Below are 13,878 nucleotides of genomic sequence, written 5' to 3'. Positions count from 1 at the left end.
AATGCGGCAGCGTCCCCACTTAAGATGTTGTCAGAGGTGATGCCAGTTAAACACAATGTTGATGACTATCAGATCCTGCTGACCTCAGGCAGGTACATTTAACCTCTGCTCATGGGAGCAGTTTACAAACAGACATGATGGAAAGCAAGACGGTTTCCAGTTCATTAACCCAGGGCATTTTTGAGTCTGCCAGGAGGAATGGTAAAAACTCCACTGAAAACAGTATAATAAGGAACCACTGATTTCATTGCATAGGCACCAATACCAGTTTATTATTTCCCATGACCTGAAAACTGTAGAAATCCTTAACTTCTTCAGCCTTCTTTACATCCTAGGAGACAGATTATCCTGATCATTATCCCCTTCCACAAGCATCTTCCCTTCTTTCTGTCTCGACCTTTTTTCTATAGTGTGCATTGACGCTCATCTGTTCACCTACGTTTCTCAGTCACTCACTCACCCATCATCAGTCTGCAGCTGTCATGAAAACACAATTAGTTTTAAGAGATTTATATTTGCATCGATAAACATTAAAAATAAGGTATAGTTTAGGTGGGTTTAATTGAGTGTTTCTGTGCTTGCAAGGAAGCAGACAATTGTGACTTCATGTGTTTTTGTCATTCATAGTAACCTTAAACCCATGTATGAGGTAAGCTAAAGGAGGAATAGAGGAGTATTGTATTATAATCCATTTTTTAAAATGTTTAATATATACTTTTTTAGCAAATTCATAGAATCTCTACAGTGCAAAAGAGGTCATCCGGCCCATCAGGCCTGCGCTGACTCTCTCACTGAGTATCTTACCCTGGCCCTGGCCTCTGGCCTATCTCTGTAGCCCTCCCTGCTGCATTTATCATGGCTAATCCCATCTAACCTACACATCTTGGGACAGTATGGGGCAATTCAGTATGGCCAATGCATCTTAACCCGCACATCTTTCAGACTGTGGGAGGAAACTCACACCGACACAGGAAGAAGGTGCAAACTCCAAACAGACAGTGACCCAAGCTGGGAATCAAACCCAGATCCCCGGAGCCATGAGGCAGCAGTGCTAACCACCGTGCCACCCAATTAATGGCCCTGTGACACTGTTTGCTCCATGTATGATAAAACCAAAAGAAAACGATGATCTTTTGAGCTCGGGTTCCATTCTGGGATTCTCCCGTCCAGTCACAACGCCGATTGGGATCATAACAGCGGCCAATCAGCCTGAAGATATCAGTCTATATTTAGACTAAATCAATTCGATGGAGTATTTAAAGTTGCAGGCTGGCTCTGCGGTCCCATTCATTTCAGGGCTCAGGAGTCGAGTATCCAAACCCCACTCTAAGATCTGTGCAAATAACCTCGGCTGAAACCCAGTGCAGGATAAAGAGAGTGTTTTATTGTTGAAGGAATCATCTTTTGGACGAGACATTAAACCCCATCTATCTGTTCAGGTGGATGTTCAGGATCACCAAAGCATTATTTAAAGGCGACCTGGGGTTATCCTGATGCTCACGCAAACATCAATCTTTCAATCAACACCTCAAAAGCCAATTAACTGCTTACATGTCTCATTTGTAATCTGTAGGACCTTGCTCCGCACAGATTGATCATTGTAATTACCTACATGACAACTGAGGCTGCATTTGAAGAATTATACATCAGCTGTGTGTGTGAGTGTATTTTACATGTGCTTCTTCTCTTGTGAATAAAAAAGGAAAACAGTTTTCCTTAATCTACTACAGACTTTAAAAATTGGAACAGAAATAACCTCCTTCGTGAATTGCATTACAGCTTTCATTTGAACAGATTGTGATACTTATATCTTTGCGGTTTCATGGATTACATAAAAGACTGCTTCTTGGGCCTCACAATGTTGCAGCCTTGTCTTTTTTAACTCGTTCTCAAAATGTGGGTCTTGCTGCCTAACCCTCGTTGCTCTTGAGAAAGTGGTGGTGGGCTGACTTCTTGGAACCACGAGAGTACATAGAATCGTAGAAACCCCAGACTGCAGAAGGAGACCATTTGGCCCACTGAGTCTGCACCGATAACAATCCTGCCCAAGCCCCATCCCTGTAAACCCATATATTTACCCAACTAATCCCTCTGATACTAAGGGAGAATTCAGCATGGCCAATCCACCTAACCCACGTATCTTTGGACTGCTGGAGGAAACCGGAGCATCCAGGGAAACCCATGCAGATACGGGGAGAACATGCAAACTCCACTCAGACAGTCACTTCAGGCTGGAATTGAACACAGGTCCCTGACGCTGTGAGGCAGCACTGCTAACTGACATGTGGTGGAGGTACTCCCACAGTGCTGTTAGGGAGGGATTTTTACCCAGCGACAGTGGGCAATGATGTCTATTCATATGAGGAAGGCGAATGACTTGAAGGAGAATTTGGGGCTGATGATGTTCTGAAGTAGCTGCTACTGTTCACTTTGTAGATAGTGGAGGTTACAGGATTGAGAGGTGCTGCCCAACTTCAGTTGTCTCCCTGAGCAACATATTCCACAGGTTTATTTTACACCATCCACTTTAGAGGTTTTCCCTACTCACCCTTTTGATTCTATGCAAAGAACAGCTCACCTCGATTAATTTTGTCAATTGTTTTCATATTCTTGGGAACACAAGTCTGGTTGCCTCAAAGATAAATTTACTTTAACCTGCATCACAGTAAACCTGTAACATTGAGAATCATTATGTCACATTGATACTGTTCCTGGTTCTTCTTAAAACAGTCTTGAAGTCCCTGCATACATAATCATGTTTGGACCCTTATCTGGAGGCAGTTACTTATGTGAGTCTTCATAACTGTATCAGTCCAAGTAATTTACAAACACTAGGCTGATACAATTCTACAAATTTGGATGAGTGTGAGGTCTACTCTACTCACCATCAATGTCTGAGTGATTTAGTATACTATCACTGAGATGATGAGTTGACCTTCCATCATCTGAAATTAAAAAAACAAATGGAAAAATGTCAATCAAAACCGAACTTGAGTATTCAGGTCTATCCTTCCAATATCGAGTAGATTAGGTTATATCTTCTAGAGTTTAGAAGAATGGAGGGTGGTGATGGATGATTTAATCAAAAGGCATAACATTCATAAAGGATGTGACAGGGTAAATTGTGAGAGGGTTGTTTCCCTTAACTGAAGGTACTGAAACTACGGATCATAACCTCAGCATAAGGGGTTGCTCATTTGGGGCTGAGACGAGGAGAAATTTCTTCACTCACAGCATCGTAAATCTTTGGAAAAATCTATCTCAGAGGTTGTGGATGCTCCATTTTTTGTATATTCAGTGCTAAGATTGATAGATTTTTGGATAATAACTGATAGGAGGATGGGGTGGAAAAGTGGAGTTGATATGGAAGTTTAGCTGTGCTTTCATCATAGAATCTTACAGTACAGAAGTGGACCATTCAGCCCATCAAGTCTGCATCGACAACAATCCCACCCAGGCCTATCCCCATAACCACACATATTTACCCCACTAATCCCTCTAACCTACATATCCCAGGACACTGAGGGACAATTTAGCATGGCAAATGCATCTAATCTTCACATCTTTGGACTGTGGGAGGAAACCGCAGCACTCAGTCACATGGAGAATGTGCAAACTCCACACAGTGACCCAAGCCGAGAATCGAACCCAGGTCCCTGGAGCTGTGAGGCGGCAGTGCTAACCACTGTGCCACTTTGATTGAATAGTGGAGACGATGTGATGGGCTTTGTATTTCCTGTTCCCATTTCTTATGCTAATGTCAACAAATTCCATTTAAAAAAACCAAATTAACTATAATTTCCCACATGGTGAGTTCTCCTCCCACCTCGGTGGCATTAGTGATAACAAATGAACTTTTCACCTCTAAATAAATCAATGATAATCAGTCTCTCAATCTTCCCATCCCAATAAAGCCTAGACATTAACACAAAAGTAGCTGATAGCTGCCAAGGTTACCTGAGCAGGAAATTCCTTGTTGTCCTCCTCTGCAGAAACAGAGATTGGGTGCAATGCAATAACCATTCCCACATCCAAAGGAACAAACAGCTACAAGCGAAACATGAAAGGTCATGGTTAACATACAATAAAATGTCATTAGAGAAAAATGCACTAATCAACAGCATCTCAACCTAGAAAAACAGCCTGCAAACAATTAACAATTATTTTCTAGTTTAGAAAACATTTTCCCCCACTGCCTGATTTCTCTGAGCCACTTCATCACTGCAGTCATAATTTGAGACAAGTAATATGCTTCAAAGGACATGTAGCCTACACTCAACCACTAGGCCAGAGATATGCAGCAACATCCCAACGAGAAATACCTTTCACTGGGCCAGAGATATGCAGCAATATCCCAGTGAGAAATACCTTTCACTGGGCCAGAGGGGAGATGCATGTAGGAAGAGAACCATGTGAAGTTATTCCCTTCAGAATGGCACAGAGCAGCCCCACATGGCATTCTCATTCCCAATCTCCACTGCCCTGGCACACCACTGCCCTGGATCTGTCTCTCATTCAGTATAGATATGCACACACAGAGATCATCAAAACAAAATCAAGGCCACGAGCAGGGAAATTGTTTTCCACATTGAAACATTTGCTCCGATTTGGACTTACGGATTATACACTGTCCACTACCCAGCGTTGGATTCCACCCGAGGCAGCATCCATTCCCATACCGCGACTGGCACAAGTGAGGGCCGTGGCGATACCTGCAAACAAAAGACAAAAGAACTGCCTCAGAAAGATCATGATCTGCACAGCAGAACAGAGAAATAGTTTATATCAACATGCACACTTATATCATCATCACACCATACCAAAGCCAAAAGAGAACATTTGAATCATAGTCACTGTTGTCATACAGACATGTACCAAAATCCATTTGCACACAGCAAGGTCCCACAAACAACACTGAGATAAATGAAAGTTACGAAACCTAACCTCCAACATCAGAAAGTAGCTGATGTTGGCATCATGAACAGAAAGGCCAATAATCTACCTCATCAGACTGTCATTCAAGTTTCATCAACAGTAGTTCTGTAGCATACCTGTGAATTTTAATGGTAGCATGGCTATGCCAATCAGAAGATTGAGAGTTCAATCCTGAGAACCTACATTGACATTTCAGAGCAATACTGAGAGAATGCAGCACTGATGGAGGCACTGATTTTCAAATGGGATGTTAAAGCAGGTCCCTGTATTCTCTCTCAAGTGGGCATAGATTCCTTTGCACTATTGCAAAGAAAAGCAGGAAAGTGGGTTCTTGCTATGTGTCAATTTGCTGAGATGCTTCCTATTTTACTTTAAGCTAGTTCAATGACTGTAATGCTGTAAAGTTGCTTAGAGATGCCCCATGGATATGACAGGTGCTATAACAATGCAGGTTGTTTGCTTCGTTTCAGGCAAACACTTGTACAGGGTCACCACTCCAATGTTTGTTGTTTGTCTTGTGATCCTGAATTTTTCAATTTAATCGCAAATGACATGGTCTACATTCTACAGGTTGATGTATCCCTGTTATACACATACACAGTTAAGTAATATCATCTATTGCACAAAGTCCCAGTTTCACAATGTGGAAAATTCACTTGAGAAATCAAGAACAGATCTGAATTAGCATTGCTTCAAGATAGGCAGGAGTCACACTCTCCGAGACTTCCCTATATTGATGACATACAAAACAGTAGCACCACCAGGCACTGAATGTTTCAACTGCAGGCATTGTTTTCCAAGTTTATCTCCCAAGTGGAATTTTACACTTTTGTTACCAGCTGTGGCAGTATTTTTGCAATTGCAGGTTAGGTTAGCGATATAAGTGCGAAAATGGAATGACCGTCACTTTTATTTTCCAAAAATATACTGAAGCTATAAAATTTGCAAAAGTACATGACACAACAGTTCAGAATTAACAAGTGCAACACAAATGTACCTCATTACACTCGCCTTTACAGCTTATATTTACAGCACACATTTACATTTCATGTCAAACTTTCTCTGAACCATCACTGAATGCCTTCTGCTCAATGGCACTTTGCCTTTTGAACATTTTGAATGTTCTGTTGTCATGGCTTACAAATGTAATTCATCAGTCGTGAAGTATATTGGACATCCCGAAGAACAACTTTCTAAAGCTAAATTTCCACTTTTTATGAATTTGCACAGTTTCTTTCTCTTCCAGTTTTGCCTCCATCAGGATTCTTTATGGAGTACTCCAGCTGGCTTAACATACCGCATAACATTCAACACCTAAGTATGCATTGTTGCCCATTGCAGAACATTCTGGAATACAACAGCAAGACTCTAAAGTTTAAACATTCACCATTTGAATGAGATGAAATACAACCAGAAAGCTATCATAAATTGGTCTGATTTCAATCTAGATTTCTGATCCAATTTGCAGAACAAACATGAGTCATTTAGTTAAGAGCATAGGTTATTCAGTCCCTCAAGCCTGCTTCACCATTCAATTAGACCACATTGATCTATACCTCAACTTCAATTACATATCTCAATTCCTTATCCTCGAAACCCTTAGCTAACACAAATCCATTGATCTGTGCTGAGAGCTCAATTATCTACAGCCTTTTCATGGGAAAAGTCTGATTTTCTGTAACCTTTTGGGTGAAAATATGCTGCTTGATGCCACTCCCAACTGACCCAAGTCTAATTTTACCATGCTCACTTGTTCTTGGTTTCCTCTTCAGAGAAAAATAACTTATTTACATCGATCCTGTTAAATTTTACTAGCATTTTAAACACTTTGATCAGATCATCTCACAATCAGTATTTCTCCTAATGCCCTCCAACTGGTCAGCACTGCTGCCTTACAGCACCAGGGATTCGGGTTTGATTCCTGGCTTGGATTACTGTCTGTGTGGAGTTTGCACGTTTGCCCTATGTCTGCGTGTGTTTCCTTTGGGTGCTCTGGTTTCCTCCCACTGTCTGAAAGACATTCTGGTTAGGTGGATTGGCCATGCTAAATTTTCCCTTAGGGTCAGGGTCACTAGCTAGGGTAAATGCATGGGGTTATGGGGATAGAGCCTGGAAGACTTGTGGTCGGTGAGACTTGATGGGCTGAATGGCCTCCTTCTGCACTGTAGGATTCTATGATCCTATGATAATGTTTCTCAGGTTCTTGGAATGAACTAGTATTTTTGCTGATATACCCTCAATTTGGAGCATGGTTGCCATTGTCTTTTTTTGATGCAAAGTTCACCTTTTTGTCCAGTTTTCTCCCTTACAATGAAATAGGTAGTCCTCCTGTTCTGAACTGCCCAAGTGGTGTTTGTGACTGGCAGCCGCATAAATAGGAAATAGGAGCTGGTTAATTTTTCTAAAGATTGAGTTTCCTTTTGGCCATTTACCAACCTACAAAGCAGATATGCACATCTCCTCAGAAAAAAGTACCATAACGCCTTCATCTTTATTGTCCTCTTGCTTTGTTACCATCATTAAATTTACCTTCTTGATGACGGCTTTTGGCTCATTCTCCACTTTGCCTTTTGACGATTCATTGAACTATGCCAACTCCAAATGCTCACATTAATCACAGTCTTTTTCTAATGGTTGACCGGCTTCTTTGAAGTATAGCCTTTGATAATTTGCGCTTAAAGTATGCAATCTAAGTTGTGGAACTCAGATTTGACTTGGTTATGCCTTAGTCATGTTTGGAACAAATCCACCACCAGTCTTGATTTTGGCTGGGGCGATTCCTCACACAGACTTTGCCTTGGCTATGCAATGATTAGTTAGTGCTGCTTCAGTAAGGCCCCAACCAACACTCCCCGAAATTAATCAAAGCATAAAGCAAGCTTACTGTTCCTCTCTAATTTCATGCAGCGGAGTCATTTTCTGCTAAAATTCAGTATCATTAAATCCACTAATTTCTGTTTTCTGTCCTTCCAACTGAGGACATGGGAATCTATGCAACTAATACAGCAGGACAAACACCAATGCTACCATACTCAGAGCAGGCACCTGCACCACACGTAGTCAGATAATGCTTGTAATGGGTTTCAAATGGAAATTGGAATCACTTGATTTACAAGATCAGTGTGTTAATTTTCCACATTCAGCCGGAGCTAAATATGTTATCTCCAGGACTCTACTCCCTCTGCTGTGCACATCTATAGCACCTTTGATTGCATTTAATCTTTGCAATCTATAAGTAAAGCAGGTTAGAAGGCAAGACATAATTGCATCACGAAGTGAAGACATAATCCAGACTCCATTTTCAGTCATCTTTCCTGTTCTTGGTTTTATATTTTCACAAACTATTTGTATTTTGGGAAAGAATAGTTCGGAATAGTTCCAGCACAAAAAAATCCCTCCAGATCCAAATTGAAAAGTTGAAAGACACAAAATAGAGGTGTTCCAGTGCCATCATTGGTGGTTAACACACGATAAGTCTATACACTTTCTGCTGCAAATTTGGCTACAAGAACACAAGAAATAGGAGTAGGAGTAGGCCATCTAGCCCTTTGACCCTGCCCCACCATTCAATCAGATCATGGCTGATCTGAAGTGGATCAGTTCCACTTTCCCGCTTTCTCCCCATAACCCTTAATTCCCTTGTCTGTCAAAAACCTATCCACCCGTGTCTTAAATATATTTAGCGAGGTAGCTCCCACCACTTCAACGGGCAGAGAATTCCAGAGATTAATCACCCTTTGAGTGAAGAAGTTCCTCCTCAACTCTGTTCAAAACTGCCCCCCCTTATCTTGAGGCTGTGCCCTCTAGTCCTGCTGTCCTTCCTCAGCAGGAAGAATCTCTCTACCTCTACCCTATCCATCCCTTTCATTATCTTATACGTCTCTATAAGATCCCCCCTCATCCTTCTAAACTCCAATGAGTACAGACCCAGTCTATTTAATCTCTCTTCATAGTCTAACCTCCTCATCTCTGGTTTCAGCCTAGTGAACCACCTCTGCACTCCCTCCAAGGCCAAAATATCCTTGTGCAAGTGCGGCGACCAAAACTGCACACAGTACTCCAGCTGCGGCCTCACCAGTGCCCTGTACAGTTGCAGCAAGACCTCCCTGCTTTTATATTCTATCCCCCTCGCTATAAAGGCCAACATTCCATTCGCCTTCTTGATCACCTGCTGCACCTGCAGACTGGGTTTTTGCGACTCATGCGCAAGGACCCCCAAGTCCCTCTGCACCGTAGCATGCTGTAGCTTTTCGCCCTTTAAATAGTAATCCCTCCTACATAAACTTCATCATGTGATGAGAGGAGTTTTTATTTTTAATACTTTTGGGATTCAGTGTGTTATTCTCACTAGCAGGCTTGTGAGTGTGTGTGTGTGTGTGTGTATGTATGTACGCATAACTAATTTCGTTAAACTGAAGACAGATTGCCTGCGAGGTTTAGGACATCAAAGCAGTTTAGGTGCAAAAGGCATGCATTTTAATGAGGATGTGGATAAGTGAATAAGCATTGGGTAGCAATTTGCATTAGGAGATAGGTAAAGATATGGATTTTAAGCCATTAAAATTCAAAATGAAGGATAAGAGCGTTTGGAATCATAGAAACCCTACAGTACAGAAAGAGGCCCTTCAGCCCATCAAGTCGGTACCGACCACAATCCCACCCAGGGCCTACCCCCAATCTGTACGTATTTTACCCACTAATCCTCTCTAACCTATGCATCTATGGTCAATTTAACATGGCCAATCAACCTAACCCGCACATCTTTGGACGTTTACAATTTGAAAAAGGTCAGAAACAAAAGAGGAAAGATTATTAATTGGGACAATAGGGAGAACATTTGAGATTTTTATATTTTGGGAAGGTTCAGTACAAAGAAGTGTTGAGACCAATGGAATAGAAGATCAAAGGCAAAAGGATATTGAAATTAGATTTTGAGCTGAGCTGGCTGGAGACTGTGAGAGACTTCCCTGGGTACAGATTTGTTTTGGAAAAAGGTGTAAAGTTTGAAGGAGCCATTCCAGTATCGCAGAAAAGTGTTTTTTTTTCCAGATAGCAGGGTTTTGTTTTTGAAGGTTCTTGAATTTCCACAGCAAAGTGGTAGCTGTTTTAAAAAGTCTTATGATATACCTTTCATACAGCAACTGCGAGTTTGCCTTGGGGAATTACTACTGGAATTTTGTTGGTCAATGAAGGAAAGTTGCCTGGAGACTGTTTACCCTCATATCTAACCAAGTACACTTCTTTTGAGGAATGTTGTTTGAACAAAATTCAAACTGTGAAATTATAATCTTGTGTGCTTAACTTTTCTTTTCTTAATAAATGTTTTTAAGTTAATTTTTAAAATTTCAAAAGTGGTACTGGAATTTGTGGCTTCTGAATTCAGTAACTTTGCTTCCCGTTATCAGATTACAAAAAAAATAGTCGTGATAAGTGGGCCAAGTTTCCCTTGGAGATTTGGGTTTGTGCTGCAATTAACATCTGCTGGATCATAACAGTAATGGAAAGGTTCAAACATGTTAAGTCAATATGCTGTGGCATTGTACATAGGAAATCAAGAGAACATTGTCTCTTTTTGCCATCATGTTGCTGTTTAAATCTCTTTCTTAGCTCTAATTCTATTTCTTTTCTGTTTCTCCTCCTGTAATTTTTCATTTTGCTTTTCCTTCTTTCCTTTGAGTAAGGAATAATGGACGGTACGACATTGCTTAAGTCTAATGAGAAAAGGAGTCTTCAATAGCTAGAAGCTAAGATTGCAGGCCTCAAGTTTTCCTTTCTCACCCCTCCTTGATTACAAACAAATGAACATATGAAATAGAAGAAGTGGGCTACACTATTGAATAAGATCATAAGATCATCAAGCCCGAGATAAAAAAGTTTCTCCTCATCTCTGTCCTAAAAGAGTGACTCTTAATTTCAAAACAGTGCCCTAGTTCTGGACTCATTCACAAGAGAAAACATCCTTTCCGTGTCCACATCAAGACCATTCAGGATCTTATACACTTCAATTGAGTCACCCCCTTCACTCTTCTAAACTCCAGTGGAAATGAGTCTAGTCTTTCCAACCCATCCTCACAAGACACTCCATTCACTTCAGGTATCAGTCTAGTAAACCTCCCCTGAACCACCTCCAAACTAGGCTGATACCGGAGTTGAGGGGATTGAAATATGAGGAGAGGCTGAATAAACTAGGCTTGTACACGTTAGAGTTTAGAAGAATGAGGGGAGATCTCATTGAGACATATAAGATGATGAATGGGATGGATAGGATAGAGGTAGAGAGGCTCTGCCCGCTCAGAAAGGACAGTACGACTAGAGGGCACAGCCTCAAGATAAAGGGGGGGTGGTTTAGAACGGAGTTGAGGAGGAACTTCTTCACTCAAAGGGTGGTGAATCTCTGGAATTCTCTGCCCGTTGAAGTGGTGGAGGCTGCCTCGCTAAATATATTTAAGACGCGGGTTGATAGGTTTTTGATAGGCAAGGGATTAAGGGTTATGGGGAGAGGGCGGGAATGTGGAACTGAGACACGACAGATCAGCCATGATCTTATTGAATGGCGGGGCAGGCTCGAGGGGCTAGATGGCCTACTCCTGCTCCTATTTCTTATGTTCTTATGTTCTTATGTTCAATGCAGTCCCATCCTTTCTTAAATAAGGGAACCAAAACCAAACAGAGGATTCAAACTGTGATCTCACCATTGCCCTGTATAACTGAAGCATTCAAGTTTTATTTTTGTGTCCAATTCTCCCATTATAAAGGATAGCATTTATTAGCCTTCTTAATGATTTGCTGTAGCAGCAAACTAACTTCTTGTGACTCATGCACCAAAAGCCCTCTGTGCTTTGGAATTCTGCAGCTCTTCTCCATTTAAATAATACTTTGTTTTTTTATTCTTTCTGCCAAAGTGAAAAACTTCACATTTTCCCACAATATACTCAATCTGCCAGATTTTTGCCCACTCACTCAACTTGCCCATATCCATCTTCACAACATATATCTCTACCTACCTGTCATCTGCAAATTTAGTTACCATGCCTTCACTCCCTTCATCTAAGTCATTGATACAAATTGTAAACATTTGAGGCTCCAGCACAGACCCCTGCAGGACTCCACTCGTCCCATCCTGCCAATGAGAAAAAGGCCCGTTTATGCCTTTTGAGTTGAGTTCCTGGATTTAATGGGGAGTGTTGCTGCAACCTGACAGGGAGAGAAAAAGATATGACAGGAGAAATCAGTGCTGGAGGTTTGGGGGGGCAGGGGATGCCATCACCCAGCCCAGAGGGGAAGAGGTGCCACAAGGAAGATCAACTCACCAAGTTTGATGCCAAGGACCTGACAGCAGTACAAACAGAAGCTATGTCCTCACACATATGATCAAGGTCATCAAAGGCATCTTCGCAGACTCAACAGACCATTGCTCAATACAGACACACTGCCTGCTGCCTATCACTCACCTAGCAGCCCTCCCAGGCATTCAGCACCTTGACATAACATCCAGATACACTGCCTCACAGATTGCAATCAATGCTACCAGCCTCACGCACACCTCCTGCTGCCCCCACCTATTTCCACCTATTCAGCTATGGTAGGCAAATCATCCAAACACAACCTAACACAACCACTGACATTCTCCATTCTCTCTTGCAGGACCAGATGGCACATAACAGAAGGGAACAGAACCAACAGGGGATAAGGACCTGTGCATCTTCTGAACCCTCCAGAGGAGACAGCTGTTTGGATCACAGGGTCAGGTGAAGTACTTACAGCTTTTTCACATTGTAACATTTGTTAAGGTTCTCCCTCAGTGAGATTTTCTCCAATAACATCACCAGTTTAAAAGCTTTTGGAACCCTTGACCTCTGGATTGCCACAAACTATTACTTTCTTCCAACAGGAGAAAATATTGTTAATGGGAATTCAATCTGAATTACACACTACTTGGGGTCATTAATAAGGTTAAAACTGGTCTGCTCACATTTCATTAGCACAGGCTCAAACAATGAACACTAGCCATAACAAGACTTCATTTTCATGTACTTCTCTTATAGTTTTGGTCTCTGGCCCCAGCCTGCTGTGTTTCCCTTGGTAACATGCAGCACTGGCTTCTTCTCTGCTTACATTCAATAAGCACATTCTTTGATGGTCTTTTCTTGAACTACACAGACTTGATGTATACATATACTTTCAGGTGAAGGGCTTGACTGTCACACTTGAAAACAGTATTGGGTTAATAACTTCCAGGACAACTGAGCTCCTGGCCTCATTATAATCTTGGTCCATACATGGGTAAAAGAGCTGAACGCAGTAGAATTAAGGCAGTATTCGGCTGAGTGTGGCATCAAAGAGCGCTAGAAAAACTGGAGTTGACAGGAATTAGGGGAAAACACTCCACTGGTCAGAGACATATCTTGCACAAAGGAAGAAGATTGTGGTTCCTGGAAGCCAAATCATCTCAGCCTTAGGATATCATTGCAAAAGCTCCTCAGGTTATATCCTCAGCTGAACCATTTTCTGCTGCTTCATCAGTAACCTGCCCTCCATCCTAAGGTCAGAGGTTGGGCTATCCACTGCTGCTGGCATTGTTTTCAGTACCATTAACAATTCCTCAGATAATAACATCATTTACAGCAAGACCTGAACATTCAGGGTGACCTGTTAAATGACAAGTAACATTTCCCTCTGTGATGATAGTAATGCCTTTTAAGTTCAAGAGAAACGTTTAAAAATTTAGCTTTATTCTACAGGCAGTCAGCATGTCTGGAGGAAATACAGCTTGGATGCTGGGAGTGCAGGATAATTACTCATTTTAGCCATGTAGTGTTTACTTAGGATAGAGCAAATGGATTTTTGTTTATTGAAGGAGATTTCCCCTGGAGTTTTTGATTAGGTTGATTGAAAGTGTCATGAGTTATCCCTCTGCTGCTGATGTGATAATGGGAGGAGCTA

At 41.6% G+C, this 13,878-nt stretch overlaps 1 protein-coding gene across 1 annotated transcript in view; it reads right to left on the bottom strand.

Annotated features, from left to right (window-relative positions):
- The window catches only part of LOC145344465 (kielin/chordin-like protein), a 304,857-nt gene that overhangs the window by 231,494 nt on the left and 59,485 nt on the right, over nt 1-13,878 (bottom strand). Inside the window, exons 2-4 of the mRNA XM_080191611.1 lie at nt 4,618-4,712; nt 3,958-4,047; nt 2,886-2,945 (exon numbers count right to left, since the gene is read on the bottom strand). Coding sequence (XP_080047737.1) covers nt 2,886-2,945; nt 3,958-4,047; nt 4,618-4,712 — 245 coding nt within the window. The remainder of the gene's footprint in view (nt 1-2,885; nt 2,946-3,957; nt 4,048-4,617; nt 4,713-13,878) is intronic.

The sequence above is a fragment of the Carcharhinus amblyrhynchos genome, chromosome 6 (assembly GCF_965287045.1).
Source record: "Carcharhinus amblyrhynchos chromosome 6, sCarAmb.v2.hapA, whole genome shotgun sequence".
In the NCBI taxonomy this organism is placed as follows: domain Eukaryota; kingdom Metazoa; phylum Chordata; class Chondrichthyes; order Carcharhiniformes; family Carcharhinidae; genus Carcharhinus; species Carcharhinus amblyrhynchos.
Note: the sequence above shows the minus strand (reverse complement) of the source record. Positions and strands in the feature narration are given on the sequence as shown.